The sequence below is a fragment of the Plectropomus leopardus genome, chromosome 14 (assembly GCF_026936395.1).
Source record: "Plectropomus leopardus strain MGB_pleo_1.0 chromosome 14, ASM2693639v1, whole genome shotgun sequence".
Taxonomy (NCBI): domain Eukaryota; kingdom Metazoa; phylum Chordata; class Actinopteri; order Perciformes; family Serranidae; genus Plectropomus; species Plectropomus leopardus.
The window spans coordinates 27,221,005-27,244,191 of record NC_142189.1 but is presented as its reverse complement, the minus strand read 5'-3'; the positions used below and the strand labels follow the sequence as shown (position 1 = coordinate 27,244,191).

General features: G+C 36.9%; 1 protein-coding gene across 1 annotated transcript in view; it reads left to right on the top strand.

Moving 5' to 3' along the window:
* LOC148187507 (uncharacterized) overlaps positions 1-23,187 on the top strand; it is a 102,586-nt gene that overhangs the window by 11,452 nt on the left and 67,947 nt on the right. Inside the window, exon 2 of the mRNA XM_088087562.1 lies at positions 2,852-3,070. Within this exon, the coding sequence (XP_087943688.1) occupies positions 2,852-3,070 (219 nt within the window). The remainder of the gene's footprint in view (positions 1-2,851; positions 3,071-23,187) is intronic.

Sequence of the window (23,187 nt, the reverse complement as noted above, 5' to 3'; positions counted from 1 at the left end):
GATTGTAACAGGGTTATGAACGACGGAGGAAGACAGAGTGGAAAACAATTAGAGACAATGTATGCAGGTCATTAGGGAGTTTACATTACACATGAATGCCTCATATGCATCAGCATAATAAGTGTATTTTCATGTTTGCATTCCTTTCAACGCTGGAGCGTTTGTTTGACTGCTGACATGTGAGAGCACGTTGCAGTGTTTACACAAAGCTGACTCAGTGCCAGAGCCAGCCCCTACTTCCTGTCTCATTCAGCCAACCCAAAAACAGAGACAACTTTCCCCCCACATGCATCAGTGCCTCTGCATTGAGCACGCTCGGCTGAGCAGGGGAAAGTGTCTCATGTTCGGCATTATTTCAAAGTGCTCCTTTAGAGATGACTCATGCATCAGTAATTGGGAGTCCTCGGAGTGTGGGTCTATACGGCGGGAGCTAGTTTGACCGTCCGTGCCCCATATAATGTAGTGTCTGCTGTCAGTGAATGAAAGCCGAGCCGCGACTCGGGCTTTTAAAAAACAATGCTCTGATGCAAAATAGAGCGGAGTCTGCTGCCTCACTGTTGTGTCTGACAGAGGAGCTGCATGTTCACAGTGGGTTAGGACTTGTGCAGCAGTCACAGCACTCTTTTCTTCTGCTCGGCTCGCCACTCAGCATGACAGCATCAAAGTTCGACACCAAAGTTTAGTCTATATCACCACTTTATAATAAGGAATACTTGATAAATTAATAAAATGCAGTTAGCTGTGTCATTGGTTAATTAATCGTTTGTAATACTTTTTAGATCGGTGACAAGAAACCTTCTTATGGCTGATCTTTTGAATGTAGTCTTCAGTTCATTATGCAGGAACATTCACGACCAGCCCATTCTCATTCTGAACTAGATTATGGAAATAATATTGGAATTCTTGATTTAGGAGCTGTTACCCTTTAAAATTCCCCTTTCTTTTTCTTTGCATTTTAAGAACTTATCTTTCAAGTTTACACAAAAGTTAAAATTTAAATGAAAAAGAATGAACCTTCAATCGCAACAAATTACTGTTATGATACTGTTATTAACAGTATTATAACTAGTATTATTTACATTTCTGATTTATTGATAAGTATTGAACTTGAGATCTGATTGGCCCATGCAGTAGAGGATTCTATTATTACTGAATGACTAACATTTAAACTGAAGGGTTTTCCCTCACTTAATAGGAAATGATGGCAACAACAGTAAGAAAACCTTTCAAGCGGCACCTATTGTTAATGTGCCTTTTTTCTTGATTTATGGATTATTCATTTAGATTGTGAAATGTAAAAAAAAAAAAAAAAAAAATCTCATCACAATTTTTCCACATCAAGTTACCTCAATTAACTTGTATTTCCTATCCAATAATCCAAAACACAAAGATTTTTAGTTTAGAATAATGTAAAACACAGTAAAAGAAATCCTCACTTCCTGCTAAGTTGCATAAAATATAAAACAGATAAAAAAAGCATGTTAAACAACCCATCATAACAAATGTTTTTATTTAATGACTTATTACTCACCTATAAAACATTAAAATTATCCATGAACATAATGTCCATTAGATATAACTTACAAATCCTTTATAAAGTATGAGTTATTAAGACGTGATACCAAATATGTCAGCACTGCCTCAGTAAGAATCCATTAACCAGATTTTGAACCGTTCCAAATATGAATGAGACCCTCAGTGTGAGACAGAAAATCCTTTTGAGGACTGTTAATTCTCGTTGAGGCGTCCGCAGGGAACAGGTGGGTCTGAGCTCTGCCTCTCAGGTGGTGTCACAGGGGTCAGGCACTGGACGGCTGCTTCTAATTAGGCTGTCTCAGTGACAAGTGTATCCACAGCCTTCACAGGCCACGCCACGCGGCGCCGGGCTTAACTGAGCGAGTAATGGGTGGCCAGAGAGAGCAGCGTGACCTCATAGCCCCTCCCCTCCGGCTACTGGGGCCAATTAGATGAACACTGGGTGATGACAGCGGTGGCTTTGTTTATCTCTGTGTGTAACAGATAGAGCACTTACATTCATACCAGAGTCTGTGTGTGTGGTTTTGTGTGTGTGTTTATGCTCCCCCTGATGGAGGCCGTGCCCTCGCCACCTGCTCAGGAAGCTTTTTTTAGGGCAGCATGTGTCAAATGATGACAATAGCACTTCTAAAAGACCAGTGGCACTCACATTCAGCCTCAGGTCTAATGTCAGAGTGTGTGAGCCAGCTTTGTCAGCAAAATCAAATTTGTCACGCTCCGTAGATCCTCTATTAAAACAAGCTATTTTAATAAAACATGAACACCTCCCACTTTGACCATTTTGGGAATTGCAAGTAAGTCACAAACACCCATGGGCTTGCTCATGGGTGGGAGACCTGTGAAACATATACACATTCACATACACACACAAAGGCACCCCTCGGCAGCTAAGTAGCTAAGCAGGGTGCTTAGCAGAACCAACAGCAGAGGAAGGGAAAACAAACACAGGGGCCACCAGTAAATCACCTCCATCCGCAGCAGCTCACCGGGGATTGGACGGCACCAGGAGGCCCTGTGAGAAACAGCAACCAGGGAGCAGGACTCACAGTGCCGAGGAAAAGCTCAGCTGTGATTGATGCTGCTGGGAGATCAGAAGGCAGAAAGAGGATACTCACAGTACCAGAATCCTTCAGCTCACCCCGGCTAATTTTTCCAAGCAGGAGAGAAGACGGAGGAGGACAGGATGGGTGGAGGGGAGGGAGAGACAGCGACATGGTCACAGCTGGGCAAAATATCCAAGCAACGTCCCTCTCTTCCATAATCCACGCCCCCCGACTCCCCTTCCCCTCCACACCACTCCAATCCTGTCATGCAGGAAGTGGGGTGTTTGGCCTTTGACCTGTCAGGAATGTTTTCTTTCTCTGTCCCAGCAGCAGCAGCGGCAGCGGCGGTGGCACCGGCAGTGGCAGCGGCAGCAGCAGCCGCAGAGCACCCTGACGGTCACAAGCTGATGGAGCCTGTGAAACAACACGGTGACCTTCTGCACCGACCATCCATCCACATACACAGACAGACGTGCAGCAGAGGGGACCAGGTCAGTGCTCTGCAAGTCACAGGTAAGTCTTTCCACTCAAGTCTCATGTCAAATTTCAAGTAAAGACAGGCAAGTCCTGGGTCAAATCCCATTTCAAGACGCACAAGTCCCGAGTCAAGACAGGCAAGTCCCAAGTTAAGTCCCAAGTTAAGTCCAAATCAAGACAGGTAAGGCCTCAGTCAAGTCCCCAAGTCAAGACATGCAAGTCCAGAGTCAAGTCCCAAGTCAAATTCCGATTCAAGTCTGACAAGTCCCAAGTCATGACAAGCAAGTCCCCAGTCAAACCCCAAGTCAAGAATGGCAAGTAACAAGTCAGTCCCAAGTCAAGACAGACATTCCCTAAGTAAAATCCCCAGTTAAGTCCCAAGTCAAGACCCAAGACAAGTCCCAAGTGAGGACAGGTAAGGCAGAATCAGAATCAGAATCTGGTTTTATTTCCAAGTACATTTACATATACAAGGGAATTAACATTTAATTGACAAAAATTAAGAATAAAAGTAATAAATTTAAACAGAATAAGAGAGAAGATCAAAATACAAAAGAAATATAAAAAATACAAAATGAAAAAATAGAATATAAAGGCTGCAAAATACAAAAGTACAAAAGGTGCAATGGAGGGATTATACAGCTACCTAAATTTGTTAATTCTTGCCTATACTAACATGCCTTGACTTTGCATGCTGCAAATTATTTTTTGTGAGCAGAGCATAAATAAAACAGCAAATAAAAACAGAATAAAATAATTTAATTATTTTTATCATCACTTTTTCATAGCGGTTCTCTGTAACGTTAGTTTTATATGGTTCTCCCATGAAACTTGATTGGACGCTGTCAGATTGGCTCAAACTAAGTGGATATAGAAAGTTATTAACTTCCTGGGACTGGACAGAGTCCATTTTAGTTGATTCAGGAAATGAAGGGACATCAATTAATGCATGTTACACTTTTTTAACTGATATACTATAAAAAATCTTTGGTCTTGGCTTTAGGTTTGGAGGAAGGTATTAAGCACTTTCAAGTCAAAAGGCTCAAGTCAAAGTGAAGTCCAGGTTGAGTTGTAAGTCTTCTTTGATTTAGTCAAGCTGAGTCTAAAGTCATCATCTCCGTGACTCAAATCCAAACCTCTGATGTACAGTATGTATAGATTTTTATCCCCACTGTTTTAAATTTATGATATAATCACATCACTCTGAGCCCGCACCACTCCTCAAAGTATGAATGAATGTCAGAAGGATGACGCCTCTGACATGACGTGAAAGGTAGCCCCTGCAGGCTCAGATGGGAGCCTATCAGTCTCTGTGGCACACTGCCAGCTCCAGAGTGAGGTATTGCACCATGGTCCTGGATGAGCTGCCTTTGGTAATGGCTGTGAATAGGCTATATCTATGGGCCATTACTCTATGGACTGAGCTGAGGCAGCAGGGTAATGCTGACTAATGGAGATGAACTTTTCGACTGATGAATAGTATATCCCGCTGATGCAGCCTGTGCAATGGCCACTGTCCCTGTTCCCCGACGCTTATTTGTTCATTTCCAAAGCAATGGCCATTAAAAGGGGAAATTAGTTGGCACAGAGCAGTAGATAATTTGATGTTGAATGCAGGAGGAGAGTGTTTATTCCGGCTGGCTATTAAACTGTGAACCTATTGTAAAAACCAGACAGCAAAATTAATTTGCAGATGTATTCTATTGTAGCAGTGATATTGTTTTTCCTGCAGTAAGCTCTTAGTTAATGAAATAAGTGCAGGGCAATACTGCATATTCAGAGTGAAGTTATATAAGCTAACAATACAGTTGATCACCAACGTTTCCCATGCAGACTTAAGAGGAATTCCCTGTTTGAAACCTGAAGCAACATCAGTTTTCTTATGCTGGGTTTGGACACCTTTCACAAGTATTTAAATCTTTGAACATTGAGCAAATTGGCTTGATTTCTTTCAAAAACATGGGGAAAAAGTTTACAACTTGGCAAGAAATGTCATGCAAATTGCAATAAATGAGTAGATTTAGAATATATATATTTTTAATCTAGGGTAAATGTCAGTTTAAGTATATGTATAATCAGTACTATGTATTTAATTTTTTTTTCTTCATTTTTCTTAAACACTTTTTATAGCTCATTTCCATGCCCTTTTTCAATTTTTTTCCTATTTTTTCTTTTTACTAATTTTAGGTAATTTTCTTAAAAAAAATACTTTTTGGGATCATTTTAAAGTAATCTTGTTATGCTTTTTAGAGCTATGTTTTGGTCATTTCTTACTAATTTGCACATTGCCTTTTTTTCCCCCATGTTTTTTTTTTTTTTTTCAAGAGATCAAGCTTTCATACAGTAACATGTCAGGCATATGTCAGTGTTATGAAAGTGACCTCCTGCCCTGCTCCCGGCTCTCAGTCACTGACCAATTTTGGCACCAGGCCCTGAGGTGCTTTTCAGGATGGCTTAGTTTCCCCTTATCACCTATTAGATCCATATGAGAACCGAGCCCCCTCTGACCACGGCCCTGTCTTAACTCTTCACAATTCAAAGCAGATGGCGGCAAAAACAAGCTGCTGCAGCGTGCTTTTGCCAGGACAAGATGAGGCCGCATCAGCTAGCTCACAAATCCTCTTCCATTAAAGTGAGCGTGATTGAATGTCAGCGGCTGTTAAGCTGAGCCGAAGCTCGTATACTGGAATAATAGTTTGATTTAAAAACATGGATCTTAAATGCTGTTTTCCTTTTAGTGCAACAAAATCTGTCACTCACGATTATATTTACGGTAAGGCTGAGGCATGATCTCATAAAGGTCTGGGGGTAATATGAAACAGAAGATTGAAGAGACCTCTCCCGAACACACACATTATTACACACGTTGTTTAGATAGGGCATGTCATGTAGAGGCTGTGTGATACTGTCACACCCTAATAAAAGCTTCATTTATATGTGAAATGCTCTTAAGCTGCCCGGAAACCTTTTTCTTATGAACTGTAGCTGACACACCTATATCTTTAAACAATGACTCTACACATGGTTTCATTTTTAAGAGTTCTTAAATGAATTTATTCCTCTCAAGGTGGAGATGATCGTATTTCAGTGTAAAGGGCCATCACGGGGCACTCAAACTTTAACAAAATTTCTTGTGAAAGGTTTAGGTTAGGAGCTCCTTAAGGTGATGCAGGTGTCATTACAAGTTTTAACAGACTCAAAAACCCTAAAGCTGTTAAGTGAAACTACATCGTACATAATATTGGTTTGGGGCAGTAATCCATTTGGCACCTAAGTTTGATTTCACTTTTTATTTTTGGATAAAAGTATACATATTTGTCCAAATTTGAATTATTTTATTGTTGCAGTTTCTGTCTCACTATAGTCAACAAACATCAGAGACATTTCGGTCTAGTTTTCTCCTAAAAAAAATATTTATTTTGTATCTTATATATAACATTTACATTCTTCTAAGTGTTTAGAGGCTATGCTTTCAAACCCTGGGTATATACAGATACAAAAGTTGTAGCTGTTGTTCTCATTTAAGTTAAGTTAATTGACACGCGCACCTCATGTCACTAATGAAGTCATTGTGTAGTTTGTCATAAAACATCATAAAAGGGTTGTAGTATAATATGTCATAAAAGTTGTAGTATAGTATGCCATAATATAGTATGTCATAAAAAATCATAGAGTAGTATGTCATTAAAAAATGATAAAAAGTAATAATATATTATGTCACAAAAAAGTCAAAAAAGTCATAATATAGTATGTCATAAAAAAGTCAGTGGAGTATTTTTATTAAAAAAATACACAAACAAGTTGTAGTATAGTATGCCATAGAAAAGACAGTATAGTATGTTATAAAAAGTAAAAAAAACATGTTATAGTATCATAGAAAAGTCATCAAGTAGTAGTGTAGCATTTCATAAGAGACAGAGTTTAGTATGTCTCTCTTTAGTAGTTGCAGTATGTCATGAAAAAGTCATAGTATATTATAACATGAAAGGTCATAGTATTGTAGCGAGTCATAAAAAGTCATAAAATGCCATATTATAGTATGTCATAAACCCCACCAAAACAAAACAAAAGTCATAGTATATTAGCCCATAAAACAGTCATGATATAATATCACATAAAAAGTGAAAGTATGTCATAAAAAGGTTTTAGTTTGTGATTATAAGGTCATAGTATAGCATGTCATGAAAAAGTGGTTAAAATGTATATTGTATATCATAAAAACTGATTGCATAGTATGTTATTACAAGTCACAGCATAGTGTGTATATATATATAAAGACGGAGCACATGAAAGTCCAGCCCCCACTTACAATTCGTCGCTCTCCATTGACTTTGTATTGAATGAAGGCGCCTCGATGTCTTTTCCATCTGCTTACAAACAACAGAAGAATACCTAAAAGCTGCTGTATGATGGGATGCACCACCAAACACTAAAACGTGAGGGATCAGCTGAGAAAGAATTGGCAGATGTGTCTGTCGAAATCAAAGAATATCAGTAAAGGAATGTCAAAGTAAAATCTAAGGTAATTTAAATACTAATAATAACATACTTTGTTCTTTTTTTTAGAGTACTGGCATCTTTTAATATTCAAATGTATGGTATTTTGTTTGTTTGTTTGTGACACAATTGTCTCCTTGTCTCCTGAATTTTCATGTACTGAATACTGAATTTTCCCTGCCAAGAACTTAGTTGATTATTGGCTTGACTCATATATCAGTCGAGTCTTCAACAGATGTCACTGCCGATACCAAATTTTCTGTTTCAACACTGTGTGTTGTATATCTGTATGTGTATATCAGCTGATATTTTATTTTTTTATGCCATAAAATATCATTTGGCTGTAGATTCATATAGTTTAGACACTGATTGTGTTATTGCAGAACAAATTAAGGCATGTTAAGTTGAGTGATATATTGTTTTGGCCGAAGTTGTCCCGAAACAGGTAAAACCAGTATCGGCAAGATGCGTCTGTCGAAATCCAGAAATATTGATTAAAAAAATTTGGTGATTTAGAAACTGTGATGTAAAAACACACTTTGTTCAATAGAGAGTACAGACGTGTTAATATTCAAAAGTATGGTATTTTGCTTGTTTGTTTGTGATACAAATGTCTCCTGAATTTTCAAAGACTGAATACTGAATTTTCCCTGCCAAGAACTTAGTTGATTGTTGATCTGACTCACATAACAGTCAAGTTTCTACAGACCTCACTGCCAATGCTGAATTTTCTGTTTCAACACCATAAACCCTTATATCAGCCGATGTTTTATTTTTTTATGCCATAAATATCATTTGGCTGTAGATTCATACAGTTTATACACTGATTGTGAAATTACAGAACAAATTAAGGCTTGTAAATTTAAGTGATATCTCATTTTGGCTGATGAATAAGGTAAGTTGTCCCGAAACAGGTAAAACCAGTATCAACAGATGTGTCTGTGGAAATCAAGGTATATCGGAAAAGAAATGTCAAGGTAAAATCTGAGGTAAATTAGAAACTGTGATGTAATAACACACTTTGTTCAATAGAGAGTACTGATGTGTTAATATTCAAAAGAATGGCATTTTGTTTGTTTGTGACACAATTGTCTCCTCAATTTTCATACACTAAATACTGAATTTTCCCTGCCAAGAACTTAGTTGATTATTGATCTGACTCATATAACAGTCAAGTTTCTACAGACCTCACTGCCAATGCTGAATTTTAAGTTTCAACACCATATAACCCTTATTTCAGCCGATATTTTATTTTGTTTATGCCATAAAATATAATTTAGCTTTAGATCTTTATGTAAAGTTGAATGATGTATCGTTTTGGCCAACGAATCAGGTTGAGTTGTCCCGAAACAGGTAAAACCAGTATTGACAGATGCGTCTGTCGAAATCAAGGAATATCGGTAAAAAAATGTCAAAGTAAAATCTGAAGTAAATTAGAAACTGTGATGTAAAAACAAACTTTGTTCATAAGAAAGTACGGACATGTCTTAATAAACAAGTCGATGGTTTTTTTGTTGCTTTGTTTGTGACACAATTGTCTCCTTGACTCCAGAATTTTCAAATACTGAATACTGAATTTTCCCTGCCAAAAAACTTAGATGATTGTCAGCCTTACTCATATATCAGTCAAATTTTCACTAGACATCAGTGCTGATACTGAAATTTCTGTTTGAAAACCTTATGAGCCTTATATAAGCAGAGGGAACAGATACATCAGCCAAGAACATCTCATTTTTATGGACATATAAAATTTTTGATTTTTCGCCATGCTATACTATATGGTTTTTGGACAAATTTTCAACATGCTATACTATGCTGTTTTTGGCCAATTTAATTAACACGCTATATGACTTTTTGGCCTTTGCTGGGCCCTTTGTTCAACATGCTTTGATATGGCGTGATTCTACGAGTCAAAATGAACCATTTTTTGGACACGTCAAAATTCGAGATTTTATTCCATACTATACTATGCGGTTTTTGGCCATTTTTTCAACATGCTGTATTTTGACTTTTTGGCCCTTTTTTCAACAGGCTATGTCATAACGCATCTCTATAAGCTAAAATAAAGGGTTTCCAGCCTTTTTTTGGACATGACAAAATTTGAGATTTTTCGCCATACTATACTATGCGGTTTTTGGCCATTTTTTCAACATGCTGTATTATGACTTTTTGGCCCTTTTTGGGTCCTTTTTTCAACAGGCTATGCTTTAGCACATCTATATAAGTTTAAATAAAGGGTTTCCAGCCATTTTTTGGACATGTCAAAATTTGAGATTTTTCGCCTTACTATACTATGCGGTTTTTGGTCATTTTTTCAACATGCTGTATTATCAGTTTTTGGCCCTTTTTTGGCCCTTTTTTCAACAGGGTATGCCATAGCGCATCTATATGGGTTAAAATAAAGGGTTTCCAGCCATTTTTTGGACATGTCAAAATTTGAGATTTTTCGCCTTACTATACTATGCGGTTTTCGGCCATTTTTTCAACATGCTGTGTTTTGACTTTTTGGCCCTTTTTGGGCCCTGTTTTCAACAGGCTATGCTTTAGCGCATCCATATGAGCTAAAATAAAGGGTTTCCAGCCATTTTTTGGACATGTCAAAATTTGAGATTTTTCGCCCTACTATACTATGCGGTTTTTGGCCATTTTTTCAACATGCTTTATTATTACTTTTTGGCCCTTTTTTGGCCCTTTTTTCAACAGGGTATGCCATAGCGCATCTATATGAGTTAAAATAAAAGGTTTCCAGCCATTTTTTGGACATGTCAAAATTTGAGATTTTTCGCCTTGCTATACTATGCGGTTTTTGGCCATTTTTTCAACATGCTGTATTTTGACTTTTTGGCCCTTTTGGGGCCTTTTTTCAACAGGCTATGTCATAATGCATCTCTATAAGCTAAAATAAAGGGTTTCCAGCCATTTTTTGGACATGTCAAAATTTGAGATTTTTCGCCTTACTATACTATGCGGTTTTTGGTCATTTTTTCAACATGCTGTATTATGACTTTTTGGCCCTTTTTTGGCCCCTTTTTCAACAGGCTATGCTTTAGCGCATCCATATGAGCTAAAATAAAGGGTTTCCAGCCACTTTTTGGACATGTCAAAATTTGAGATTTTTCGCCTTACTATACTATGCGGTTTTTGGCCATTTTTTCAACATACTGTATTATGACTTTTTGGCCCTTTTTGGGCCCTTTTTTCAACAGGCTATGTCATAACGCATCTCTATAAGCTAAAATAAAGGTTTCCAGCCATTTTTTGGACATGTCAAAATTTGAGATTTTTCGCCTTACTATACTATGCGGTTTTTGGCCATTTTTTCAACATGCTGTATTTTGACTTTTTGGGCCTTTTTGGGCCCTTTTTTCAACAGGCTATGCTTTAGCACATCCATATGAGCTAAAATAAAGGGTTTCCAGCCATTTTTTGGACATGTCAAAATTTGAGATTTTTCGCCTTACTATACTATGCGGTTTTTGGCCATTTTTTCAACATGCTGTATTATGACTTTTTGGCCCTTTTTGGGCCCTTTTTTAAACAGGCTATGTCATAATGCATCTCTTTCAGCTAAAATAAAAGGTTTCCAGCCATTTTTTGGACATGTCAAAATTTGAGATTTTTCGCCTTACTATACTATGCGGTTTTTGGCCATTTTTTCAACATGCTGTATTATGACTTTTTGGCCCTTTTTTGGCCCCTTTTTCAACAGGGTATGCCATAGCGCATCTATATGAGTTAAAATAAAGCGTTTCCAGCCATTTTTTGGACATGTCAAAATTTGAGATTTTTCGCCTTACTATACTATGCGGTTTTTTGCCATTCTTTCAACATGCTGTATTATGACTTTTTGGCCTTTTTTTGCGCTTTTTTCAACAGGGTATGCCATAGCACATGTATATGAGGTAAAAGAAAGGGTTTCCAGCCATTTTTTGGACATGTCAAAATTTGAGATTTTTCGCCTTACTATACTATGCGGTTTTTGGCCATTTTTTCAACATGCTGTATTATCACTTTTTGGGCCTTTTTGGGCCCTTTTTTCAACAGGCTATGCTTTATCACATCCATATGAGCTAAAATAAAGGGTTTCCAGCCATTTTTTGGACATGTCAAAATTTGAGATTTTTTGCCTTGCTATACTATGCGGTTTTTGGCCATTTTTTCAACATGCTGTATTATGACTTTTTGGCCCTTTTTGGGCCCTTTTTTAAACAGGCTATGTCATAATGCATCTCTTTCAGCTAAAATAAAAGGTTTCCAGCCATTTTTTGGACATGTCAAAATTTGAGATTTTTTGCCTTACTATACTATGCGGTTTTTGGCCATTTTTTCAACATGCTGTATTATGACTTTTTGGCCCTTTTTTGGCCCTTTTTTCAACAGGGTATGCCATAGCGCATCTATATGAGTTAAAATAAAGGGTTTCCAGCCATTTTTTGGACATGTCAAAATTTGAGATTTTTCGCCTTACTATACTATGCGGTTTTTGGCCATTTTTTCAACATGCTGTATTATCACTTTTTGGGCCTTTTTTGGCCCTTTTTTCAACAGGGTATGTCATAACGCATCTCTATAAGCTAAAATAAAAGGTTTCCAGCCATTTTTTGGACATGTCAAAATTTGAGATTTTTCGCCTTACTATACTATGCGGTTTTTGGCCATTTTTTCAACATGCTGTATTTTGACTTTTTGGCCCTTTTTTGGCCCTTGTTTCAACAGGGTATGCCATAGCGCATCTATATGAGTTAAAATAAAGGGTTTCCAGCCATTTTTTGGACATGTCAAAATTTGAGATTTTTCGCCTTACTATACTATGCGATTTTTTGCCATTCTTTCAACATGCTTTATTTTGACTTTTTGGCCCTTTTTTGGCCCCTTTTTCAACAGGGTATGCCATAGCGCATCTATATGAGTTAAAATAAAGGGTTTCCAGCCATTTTTTGGACATGTCAAAATTTGAGATTTTTCGCCTTACTATACTATGCGGTTTTTGGCCATTTTTTCAACATGCTGTATTATCACTTTTTGGGCCTTTTTGGGCCCTTTTTTCAACAGGCTATGCTTTAGCACATCCATATGAGCTAAAATAAAGGGTTTCCAGCCATTTTTTGGACATGTCAAAATTTGAGATTTTTCGCCTTGCTATACTATGCGGTTTTTGGCCATTTTTTCAACATGCTGCATTATGACTTTTTGGCCCTTTTTGGGACCTTTTTTAAACAGACTATGTCATAATGCATCTCTTTCAGCTAAAATAAAAGGTTTCCAGCCATTTTTTGGACATGTCAAAATTTGAGATTTTTCGCCTTACTATACTATGCGGTTTTTGGCCATTTTTTCAACATGCTGTATTATCACTTTTTGGGCCTTTTTGGGCCCTTTTTTCAACAGGCTATGCTTTAGCACATCCATATGAGCTAAAATAAAGGGTTTCCAGCCATTTTTTGGACATGTCAAAATTTGAGATTTTTCGCCTTGCTATACTATGCGGTTTTTGGCCATTTTTTCAACATGCTGTATTATGACTTTTTGGCCCTTTTTGGGACCTTTTTTAAACAGGCTATGTCATAATGCATCTCTTTCAGCTAAAATAAAAGGTTTCCAGCCATTTTTTGGACATGTCAAAATTTGAGATTTTTCGCCTTACTATACTATGCGGTTTTTGGCCATTTTTTCAACATGCTGTATTATGACTTTTTGGCCCTTTTTTGGCCCTTTTTTCAACAGGGTATGCCATAGCGCATCTATATGAGTTAAAATAAAGGGTTTCCAGCCATTTTTTGGACATGTCAAAATTTGAGATTTTTCACCTTACTATACTATGCGATTTTTTGCCATTCTTTCAACATGCTGTATTATGAGTTTTTGGCCTTTTTTTTGCGCTTTTTTCAACAGGGTATGCCATAGCACATGTATATGAGGTAAAAGAAAGGGTTTCCAGCCATTTTTTGGACATGTCAAAATTTGAGATTTTTCGCCTTACTATACTATGCGATTTTTTGCCATTCTTTCAACATGCTTTATTTTGACTTTTTGGCCCTTTTTTGGCCCTTTTTTCAACAGGGTATGCCATAGCGCATCTATATGAGTTAAAATAAAGGGTTTCCAGCCATTTTTTGGACATGTCAAAATTTGAGATTTTTCGCCTTACTATACTATGCGGTTTTTGGCCATTTTTTCAACATGCTGTATTATGACTTTTGGCCCTTTTTGGCCCTTTTTCAACAGGGTATGCCATAGCGCATCTATATGAGTTAAAATAAAGGGTTTCCAGCCATTTTTTGGACATGTCAAAATTTGAGATTTTTCGCCTTACTATACTATGCGATTTTTTGCCATTCTTTCAACATGCTGTATTATGACTTTTTGGCCTTTTTTTCGCGCTTTTTTCAACAGGGTATGCCATAGCACATGTATATGAGGTAAAAGAAAGGGTCTCCAGCCATTTTTTGGACATGTCAAAATTTGAGATTTTTCGCCTTACTATACTATGCGGTTTTTGGCCATTTTTTCAACATGCTGTATTATGACTTTTTGGCCCTTTTTGGGCCCTTTTTTAAACAGGCTATGTCATAATGCATCTCTTTCAGCTAAAATAAAAGGTTTCCAGCCATTTTTTGGACATGTCAAAATTTGAGATTTTTCGCCTTACTATACTATGCGGTTTTTGGCCATTTTTTCAACATGCTGTATTATGACTTTTTGGCCCTTTTTTGGCCCCTTTTTCAACAGGGTATGCCATAGCGCATCTATATGAGTTAAAATAAAGCGTTTCCAGCCATTTTTTGGACATGTCAAAATTTGAGATTTTTCGCCTTACTATACTATGCGGTTTTTTGCCATTCTTTCAACATGCTGTATTATGACTTTTTGGCCTTTTTTTGCGCTTTTTTCAACAGGGTATGCCATAGCACATGTATATGAGGTAAAAGAAAGGGTTTCCAGCCAGTTTTTGGACATGTCAAAATTTGAGATTTTTCGCCTTACTATACTATGCGGTTTTTGGCCATTTTTTCAACATGCTGTATTATCACTTTTTGGGCCTTTTTGGGCCCTTTTTTCAACAGGCTATGCTTTAGCACATCCATATGAGCTAAAATAAAGGGTTTCCAGCCATTTTTTGGACATGTCAAAATTTGAGATTTTTCGCCTTGCTATACTATGCGGTTTTTGGCCATTTTTTCAACATGCTGTATTATGACTTTTTGGCCCTTTTTGGGACCTTTTTTAAACAGGCTATGTCATAATGCATCTCTTTCAGCTAAAATAAAAGGTTTCCAGCCATTTTTTGGACATGTCAAAATTTGAGATTTTTCACCTTACTATACTATGCGATTTTTTGCCATTCTTTCAACATGCTTTATTTTGACTTTTTGGCCCTTTTTTGGCCCCTTTTTCAACAGGCTATGCTTTAGCGCATCCATATGAGCTAAAATAAAGGGTTTCCAGCCACTTTTTGGACATGTCAAAATTTGAGATTTTTCGCCTTACTATACTATGCGGTTTTTGGCCATTTTTTCAACATGCTGTATTATGACTTTTTGGCCCTTTTTTGGCCCCTTTTTCAACAGGGTATGCCATAGCGCATCTATATGAGTTAAAATAAAGGGTTTCCAGCCATTTTTTGGACATGTCAAAATTTGAGATTTTTCGCCTTACTATACTATGCGGTTTTTGGCCATTTTTTCAACATGCTGTATTATGACTTTTTGGCCCTTTTTTGGCCCTTTTTTCAACAGGGTATGCCATAGCGCATCTATATGAGTTAAAATAAAGGGTTTCCAGCCATTTTTTGGACATGTCAAAATTTGAGATTTTTCGCCTTACTATACTATGCGATTTTTTGCCATTCTTTCAACATGCTGTATTATGACTTTTTGGCCTTTTTTTGCGCTTTTTTCAACAGGGTATGCCATAGCACATGTATATGAGGTAAAAGAAAGGGTTTCCAGCCATTTTTTGGACATGTCAAAATTTGAGATTTTTCGCCTTACTATACTATGCGGTTTTTGGCCATTTTTTCAACATGCTGTATTATCACTTTTTGGGCCTTTTTGGGCCCTTTTTTCAACAGGCTATGCTTTAGCACATCCATATGAGCTAAAATAAAGGGTTTCCAGCCATTTTTTGGACATGTCAAAATTTGAGATTTTTCGCCTTGCTATACTATGCGGTTTTTTGCCATTTTTTCAACATGCTGTATTATGACTTTTTGGCCCTTTTTGGGCCCTTTTTTAAACAGGCTATGTCATAATGCATCTCTTTCAGCTAAAATAAAAGGTTTCCAGCCATTTTTTGGACATGTCAAAATTTGAGATTTTTCGCCTTACTATACTATGCGGTTTTTGGCCATTTTTTCAACATGCTGTATTATTACTTTTTGGCCCTTTTTTGGCCCCTTTTTCAACAGGGTATGCCATAGCGCATCTATATGAGTTAAAATAAAGGGTTTCCAGCCATTTTTTGGACATGTCAAAATTTGAGATTTTTCGCCTTACTATACTATGCGGTTTTTGGCCATTTTTTCAACATGCTGTATTATGACTTTTTGGCCCTTTTTTGGCCCTTTTTTCAACAGGGTATGCCATAGCGCATCTATATGAGTTAAAATAAAGGGTTTCCAGCCATTTTTTGGACATGTCAAAATTTGAGATTTTTCGCCTTACTATACTATGCGATTTTTTGCCATTCTTTCAACATGCTGTATTATGACTTTTTGGCCTTTTTTTCGCGCTTTTTTCAACAGGGTATGCCATAGCACATGTATATGAGGTAAAAGAAAGGGTTTCCAGCCATTTTTTGGACATGTCAAAATTTGAGATTTTTCGCCTTACTATACTATGCGGTTTTTGGCCATTTTTTCAACATGCTGTATTATGACTTTTTGGCCCTTTTTGGGCCCTTTTTTCAACAGGCTATGCTTTAGCACATCCATATGAGCTAAAATAAAGGGTTTCCAGCCATTTTTTGGACATGTCAAAATTTGAGATTTTTCGCCTTGCTATACTATGCGGTTTTTGGCCATTTTTTCAACATGCTGTATTATGACTTTTTGGCCCTTTTTGGGCCCTTTTTTAAACAGGCTATGTCATAATGCATCTCTTTCAGCTAAAATAAAAGGTTTCCAGCCATTTTTTGGACATGTCAAAATTTGAGATTTTTCGCCTTAGCGCATCCGGTTTTTGGCCATTTTTTCAACATGCTGTATTATCACTTTTTGGGCCTTTTTGGGCCCTTTTTTAAACAGGCTATGTCATAATGCATCTCTTTCAGCTAAAATAAAAGGTTTCCAGCCATTTTTTGGACATGTCAAAATTTGAGATTTTTCGCCTTACTATACTATGCGGTTTTTGGCCATTTTTTCAACATGCTGTATTTTGACTTTTTGGCCCTTTTTTGGCCCTTGTTTCAACAGGGTATGCCATAGCGCATCTATATGAGTTAAAATAAAGGGTTTCCAGCCATTTTTTGGACATGTCAAAATTTGAGATTTTTCGCCTTACTATACTATGCGATTTTTTGCCATTCTTTCAACATGCTTTATTTTGACTTTTGGCCCTTTTTGGCCCCTTTTTCAACAGGGTATGTCATAGCGCATCTATATGAGTTAAAATAAAGGGTTTCCAGCCATTTTTTGGACATGTCAAAATTTGAGATTTTTCGCCTTACTATACTATGCGGTTTTTGGCCATTTTTTCAACATGCTGTATTATCACTTTTTGGGCCTTTTTGGGCCCTTTTTTCAACAGGCTATGCTTTAGCACATCCATATGAGCTAAAATAAAGGGTTTCCAGCCATTTTTTGGACATGTCAAAATTTGAGATTTTTCGCCTTGCTATACTATGCGGTTTTTGGCCATTTTTTCAACATGCTGCATTATGACTTTTTGGCCCTTTTTGGGACCTTTTTTAAACAGACTATGTCATAATGCATCTCTTTCAGCTAAAATAAAAGGTTTCCAGCCATTTTTTGGACATGTCAAAATTTGAGATTTTTCGCCTTACTATACTATGCGGTTTTGGCCATTCTTCAACATGCTGTATTATCACTTTTTGGGCCCTTTTTTCAACAGGCTATGCTTTAGCACATCCATATGAGTTAAAATAAAGGGTTTCCAGCCATTTTTTGGACATGTCAAAATTTGAGATTTTTCGCCTTACTATACTATCACGGTTTTTGGCCATTTTTCAACATGCTGTATTATGACTTTTTGGCCCTTTTTTGGCCCTTTTTTCAACAGGGTATGCCATAGCGCATCTATATGAGTTAAAATAAAGGGTTTCCAGCCATTTTTTGGACATGTCAAAATTTGAGATTTTTCACCTTACTATACTATGCGATTTTTTGCCATTCTTTCAACATGCTGTATTATGAGTTTTTGGCCTTTTTTTTGCGCTTTTTTCAACAGGGTATGCCATAGCACATGTATATGAGGTAAAAGAAAGGGTTTCCAGCCATTTTTTGGACATGTCAAAATTTGAGATTTTTCGCCTTACTATACTATGCGGTTTTTGGCCATTTTTTCAACATGCTGTATTATCACTTTTTGGCCCTTTTTTGGCCCTTTTTTCAACAGGCTATGCTTTAGCACATCCATATGAGCTAAAATAAAGGGTTTCCAGCCATTTTTTGGACATGTCAAAATTTGAGATTTTTAGCCTTGCTATACTATGCGGTTTTTGGCCATTTTTTCAACATGCTGTATTGTGACTTTTTGGCCCTTTTTGGGCCCTTTTTTCAACAGGCTATGTCATAATGCATCTCTTTCAGCTAAAATAAAAGGTTTCCAGCCATTTTTTGGACATGTCAAAATTTGAGATTTTTCGCCTTACTATACTATGCGGTTTTTGGCCATTTTTTCAACATGCTGCATTATTACTTTTTGGCCCTTTTTTGGCCCCTTTTTCAACAGGCTATGCCATAGCGCATCTATATGAGTTAAAATAAAAGGTTTCCAGCCATTTTTTGGACATGTCAAAATTTGAGATTTGTCGCCTTACTATACTATGCGGTTTTTGGCCATTTTTTCAACATGCTGTATTATCACTTTTTGGGCCTTTTTGGGCCCTTTTTTCAACAGGCTATGCTTTAGCACATCCATATGAGCTAAAATAAAGGGTTTCCAGCCATTTTTTGGACATGTCAAAATTTGAGATTTTTCGCCTTACTATACTATGCGGTTTTTGGCCATTTTTTCAACATGCTGTATTATGACTTTTTGGCCCTTTTTGGGCCCTTTTTTAAACAGGCTATGTCATAATGCATCTCTTTCAGCTAAAATAAAAGGTTTCCAGCCATTTTTGGACATGTCAAAATTTGAGATTTTTCGCCTTACTATACTATGCGGTTTTTGGCCATTTTTTCAACATGCTGTATTATGACTTTTTGGCCCTTTTTTGGCCCCTTTTTCAACAGGCTATGCCAAAGCGCATCTATATGAGTTAAAATAAAAGGTTTCCAGCCATTTTTTGGACATGTCAAAATTTGAGATTTTTCGCCTTACTATACTATGCGGTTTTTGGCCATTTTTTCAACATGCTGTATTATGACTTTTTGGCCCTTTTTTGGCCCTTTTTTCAACAGGGTATGCCATAGCACATGTATATGAGGTAAAAGAAAGGGTTTCCAGCCATTTTTTGGACATGTCAAAATTTGAGATTTTTCGCCTTACTATACTATGCGGTTTTTGGCCATTTTTTCAACATGCTGTATTTTGACTTTTTGGGCCTTTTTGGCCCTTTTTAAACAGGCTATGTCATAATGCATCTCTTTCAGCTAAAATAAAAGGTTTCCAGCCATTTTTTGGACATGTCAAAATTTGAGATTTTTCGCCTTACTATACTATGCGGGTTTTGGCCATTTTTTCAACATGCTGTATTATGACTTTTTGGCCCTTTTTTGGCCCTTGTTTCAACAGGGTATGCCATAGCACATGTATATGAGGTAAAAGAAAGGGTTTCCAGCCATTTTTTGGACATGTCAAAATTTGAGATTTTTCGCCTTACTATACTATGCGGTTTTTGGCCACTTTTTCAACATGCTGTATGATCACTGTTTGGGCCGTTTTGGGCCCTTTTTTCAACAGGCTATGTCATAATGCATCTCTTTCAGCTAAAATAAAACGTTTCCAGCCATTTTTTGGACATGTCAAAATTTGAGATTTTTCGCCTTACTATACTATGCGGGTTTTGGCCATTTTTTCAACATGCTGTATTATGACTTTTTGGCCCTTTTTTGGCCCTTGTTTCAACAGGGTATGCCATAGCGCATCTATATGAGTTAAAATAAAGGGTTTCCAGCCATTTTTTGGACATGTCAAAATTTGAGATTTTTCGCCTTACTATACTATCACGGTTTTTGGCCATTTTTTCAACATGCTGTATTATGACTTTTTGGCCCTTTTTGGGCCCTTTTTTAAACAGGCTATGTCATAATGCATCTCTTTCAGCTAAAATAAAAGGTTTCCAGCCATTTTTTGGACATGTCAAAATTTGAGATTTTTCGCCTTACTATACTATGCGGTTTTTGGCCACTTTTTCAACATGCTGTATTATGACTTTTTGGCCCTTTTTTGGCCCTTGTTTCAACAGGGTATGCCATAGCGCATCTATATGAGTTAAAATAAAGGGTTTCCAGCCATTTTTGGACATGTCAAAATTTGAGATTTTAAGCCTTACTATACTATGCGGTTTTTGGTCATTTTTCAACATGCTATATTATGACTTTTGGCCCTTTTTGGCCCCTTTTTCAACAGGCTATGCTTTAGCGCATCCATATGAGCTAAAATAAAGGGTTTCCAGCCACTTTTTGGACATGTCAAAATTTGAGATTTTTCGCCTTACTATACTATGCGGTTTTTGGCCATTTTTTCAACATGCTGTATTATTACTTTTTGGCCCTTTTGGGGCCCCTTTTTCAACAGGGTATGCCATAGCACATGTATATGAGGTAAAAGAAAGGGTTTCCAGCCATTTTTTGGACATGTCAAAATTTGAGATTGTTCGCCTTACTATACTATGTAATTTTTTGCCATTCTTTCAACATGCTGTATTTTGACTTTTTGGCCCTTTTTTGGCCCCTTTTTCAACAGGCTATGCTTTAGCGCATCCATATGAGCTAAAATAAAGGGTTTCCAGCCAGTTTTTGGACATGTCAAAATTTGAGATTTTTCATTTACTATACTATGTGGTTTTTGGCCATTTTTCAACATACTGTATTATGACTTTTTGGCCCTTTTGGGCCCTTTTTTTCAACAGGCTATGTCATAACGCATCTCTATAAGCTAAAATAAAAGGTTTCCAGCCATTTTTTGGACATGTCAAAATTTGAGATTTTTCGCCTTACTATACTATGCGGTTTTTGGCCATTTTTTCAACATGCTGTATTATGACTTTTTGGCCCTTTTTTGGCCCTTGTTTCAACAGGGTATGCCATAGCACATCTATATGAGTTAAAATAAAGGGTTTCCAGCCATTTTTTGGACATGTCAAAATTTGAGATTTTTCGCCTTACTATACAATGCGATTTTTTGCCATTCTTTCAACATGCTTTATTTTGACTTTTTGGCCCTTTTTTGGCCCCTTTTTCAACAGGCTATGCTTTAGCGCATCCATATGAGCTAAAATAAAGGGTTTCCAGCCACTTTTTGGATATGTCAAAATTTGAGATTTTTCGCCTTACTATACTTTGCGGTTTTTGGCCATTTTTTCAACATGCTGTATTTTGACTTTTTGGCCCTTTTTTGGCCCCTTTTTCAACAGGCTATGCTTTAGCGCATCGATATGAGCTAAAATAAAGGGTTTCAACCACTTTTGGACATGTCAAAATTTGAGATTTTTCGCCTTACTATACTATGCGGTTTTGCCATTCTTTCAACATGCTGTATTATGACTTTTTGGCCCTTGTTGGGCCCTTTTTTAAACAGGCTATGTCATAATGCATCTCTTTCAGCTAAAATAAAAGGTTTCCAGCCATTTTTTGGACATGTCAAAATTTGAGATTTTTCGCCTTACTATACTATGCGGTTTTTGGCCATTTTTTCAACATGCTGTATTATTACTTTTTGGCCCTTTTTTGGCCCCTTTTTCAACAGGCTATGCCATAGCGCATCTATATGAGTTAAAATAAAAGGTTTCCAGCCATTTTTTGGACATGTCAAAATTTGAGATTTTTCGCCTTACTATACTATGCGGTTTTTGGCCATTTTTTCAACATGCTGTATTATGACTTTTTGGCCCTTTTTGGGCCCCTTTTTCAACAGGCTATGTCATAATGCATCTCTTTCAGCTAAAATAAAACGTTTCCAGCCATTTTTTGGACATGTCAAAATTTGAGATTTTTCGCCTTACTATACTATGCGGTTTTTGGCCATTTTTTCAACATGCTGTATTATTACTTTTTGGCCCTTTTTGGCCTTTTTCAACAGGGTATGCCATAGCACATGTATATGAGGTAAAAGAAAGGGTTTCCAGCCATTTTTGGACATGTCAAAATTTGAGATTTTTCCTTACTATACTATGCGGTTTTGGCCATTTTTCAACATGCTGTATTATGACTTTTTGGCCCTTTTGGGCCCTTTTTTAAACAGGCTATGCTTTAGCGCATCCATATGAGCTAAAATAAAGGGTTTCCAGCCATTTTTTGGACATGTCAAAATTTGAGATTTTTCGCCTTACTATACTATGCGGTTTTTTGCCAGCATTTTTCGCCTTACTATACTATGCGGTTTTTGGCCATTTTTTCAACATGCTGCATTATGACTTTTTGGCCCTTTTTGGGACCTTTTTTAAACAGACTATGTCATAATGCATCTCTTTCAGCTAAAATAAAAGGTTTCCAGCCATTTTTTGGACATGTCAAAATTTGAGATTTTTCGCCTTACTATACTATGCGGTTTTTGGCCATTTTTTCAACATGCTGTATTATCACTTTTTGGGCCCTTTTTTCAACAGGCTATGCTTTAGCACATCCATATGAGTTAAAATAAAGGGTTTCCAGCCATTTTTTGGACATGTCAAAATTTGAGATTTTTCGCCTTACTATACTATGCGGTTTTTGGCCATTTTTCAACATGCTGTATTATGACTTTTTGGCCCTTTTTGGCCCTTTTTTCAACAGGGTATGCCATAGCGCATCTATATGAGTTAAAATAAAGGGTTTCCAGCCATTTTTTGGACATGTCAAAATTTGAGATTTTTCACCTTACTATACTATGCGATTTTTTGCCATTCTTTCAACATGCTGTATTATGAGTTTTTGGCCTTTTTTTTGCGCTTTTTTCAACAGGGTATGCCATAGCACATGTATATGAGGTAAAAGAAAGGGTTTCCAGCCATTTTTTGGACATGTCAAAATTTGAGATTTTTCGCCTTACTATACTATGCGGTTTTTGGCCATTTTTTCAACATGCTGTATTATCACTTTTTGGCCCTTTTTTGGCCCTTTTTTCAACAGGCTATGCTTTAGCACATCCATATGAGCTAAAATAAAGGGTTTCCAGCCATTTTTTGGACATGTCAAAATTTGAGATTTTTCGCCTTGCTATACTATGCGGTTTTTGGCCATTTTTTCAACATGCTGTATTGTGACTTTTTGGCCCTTTTTGGGCCCTTTTTTCAACAGGCTATGTCATAATGC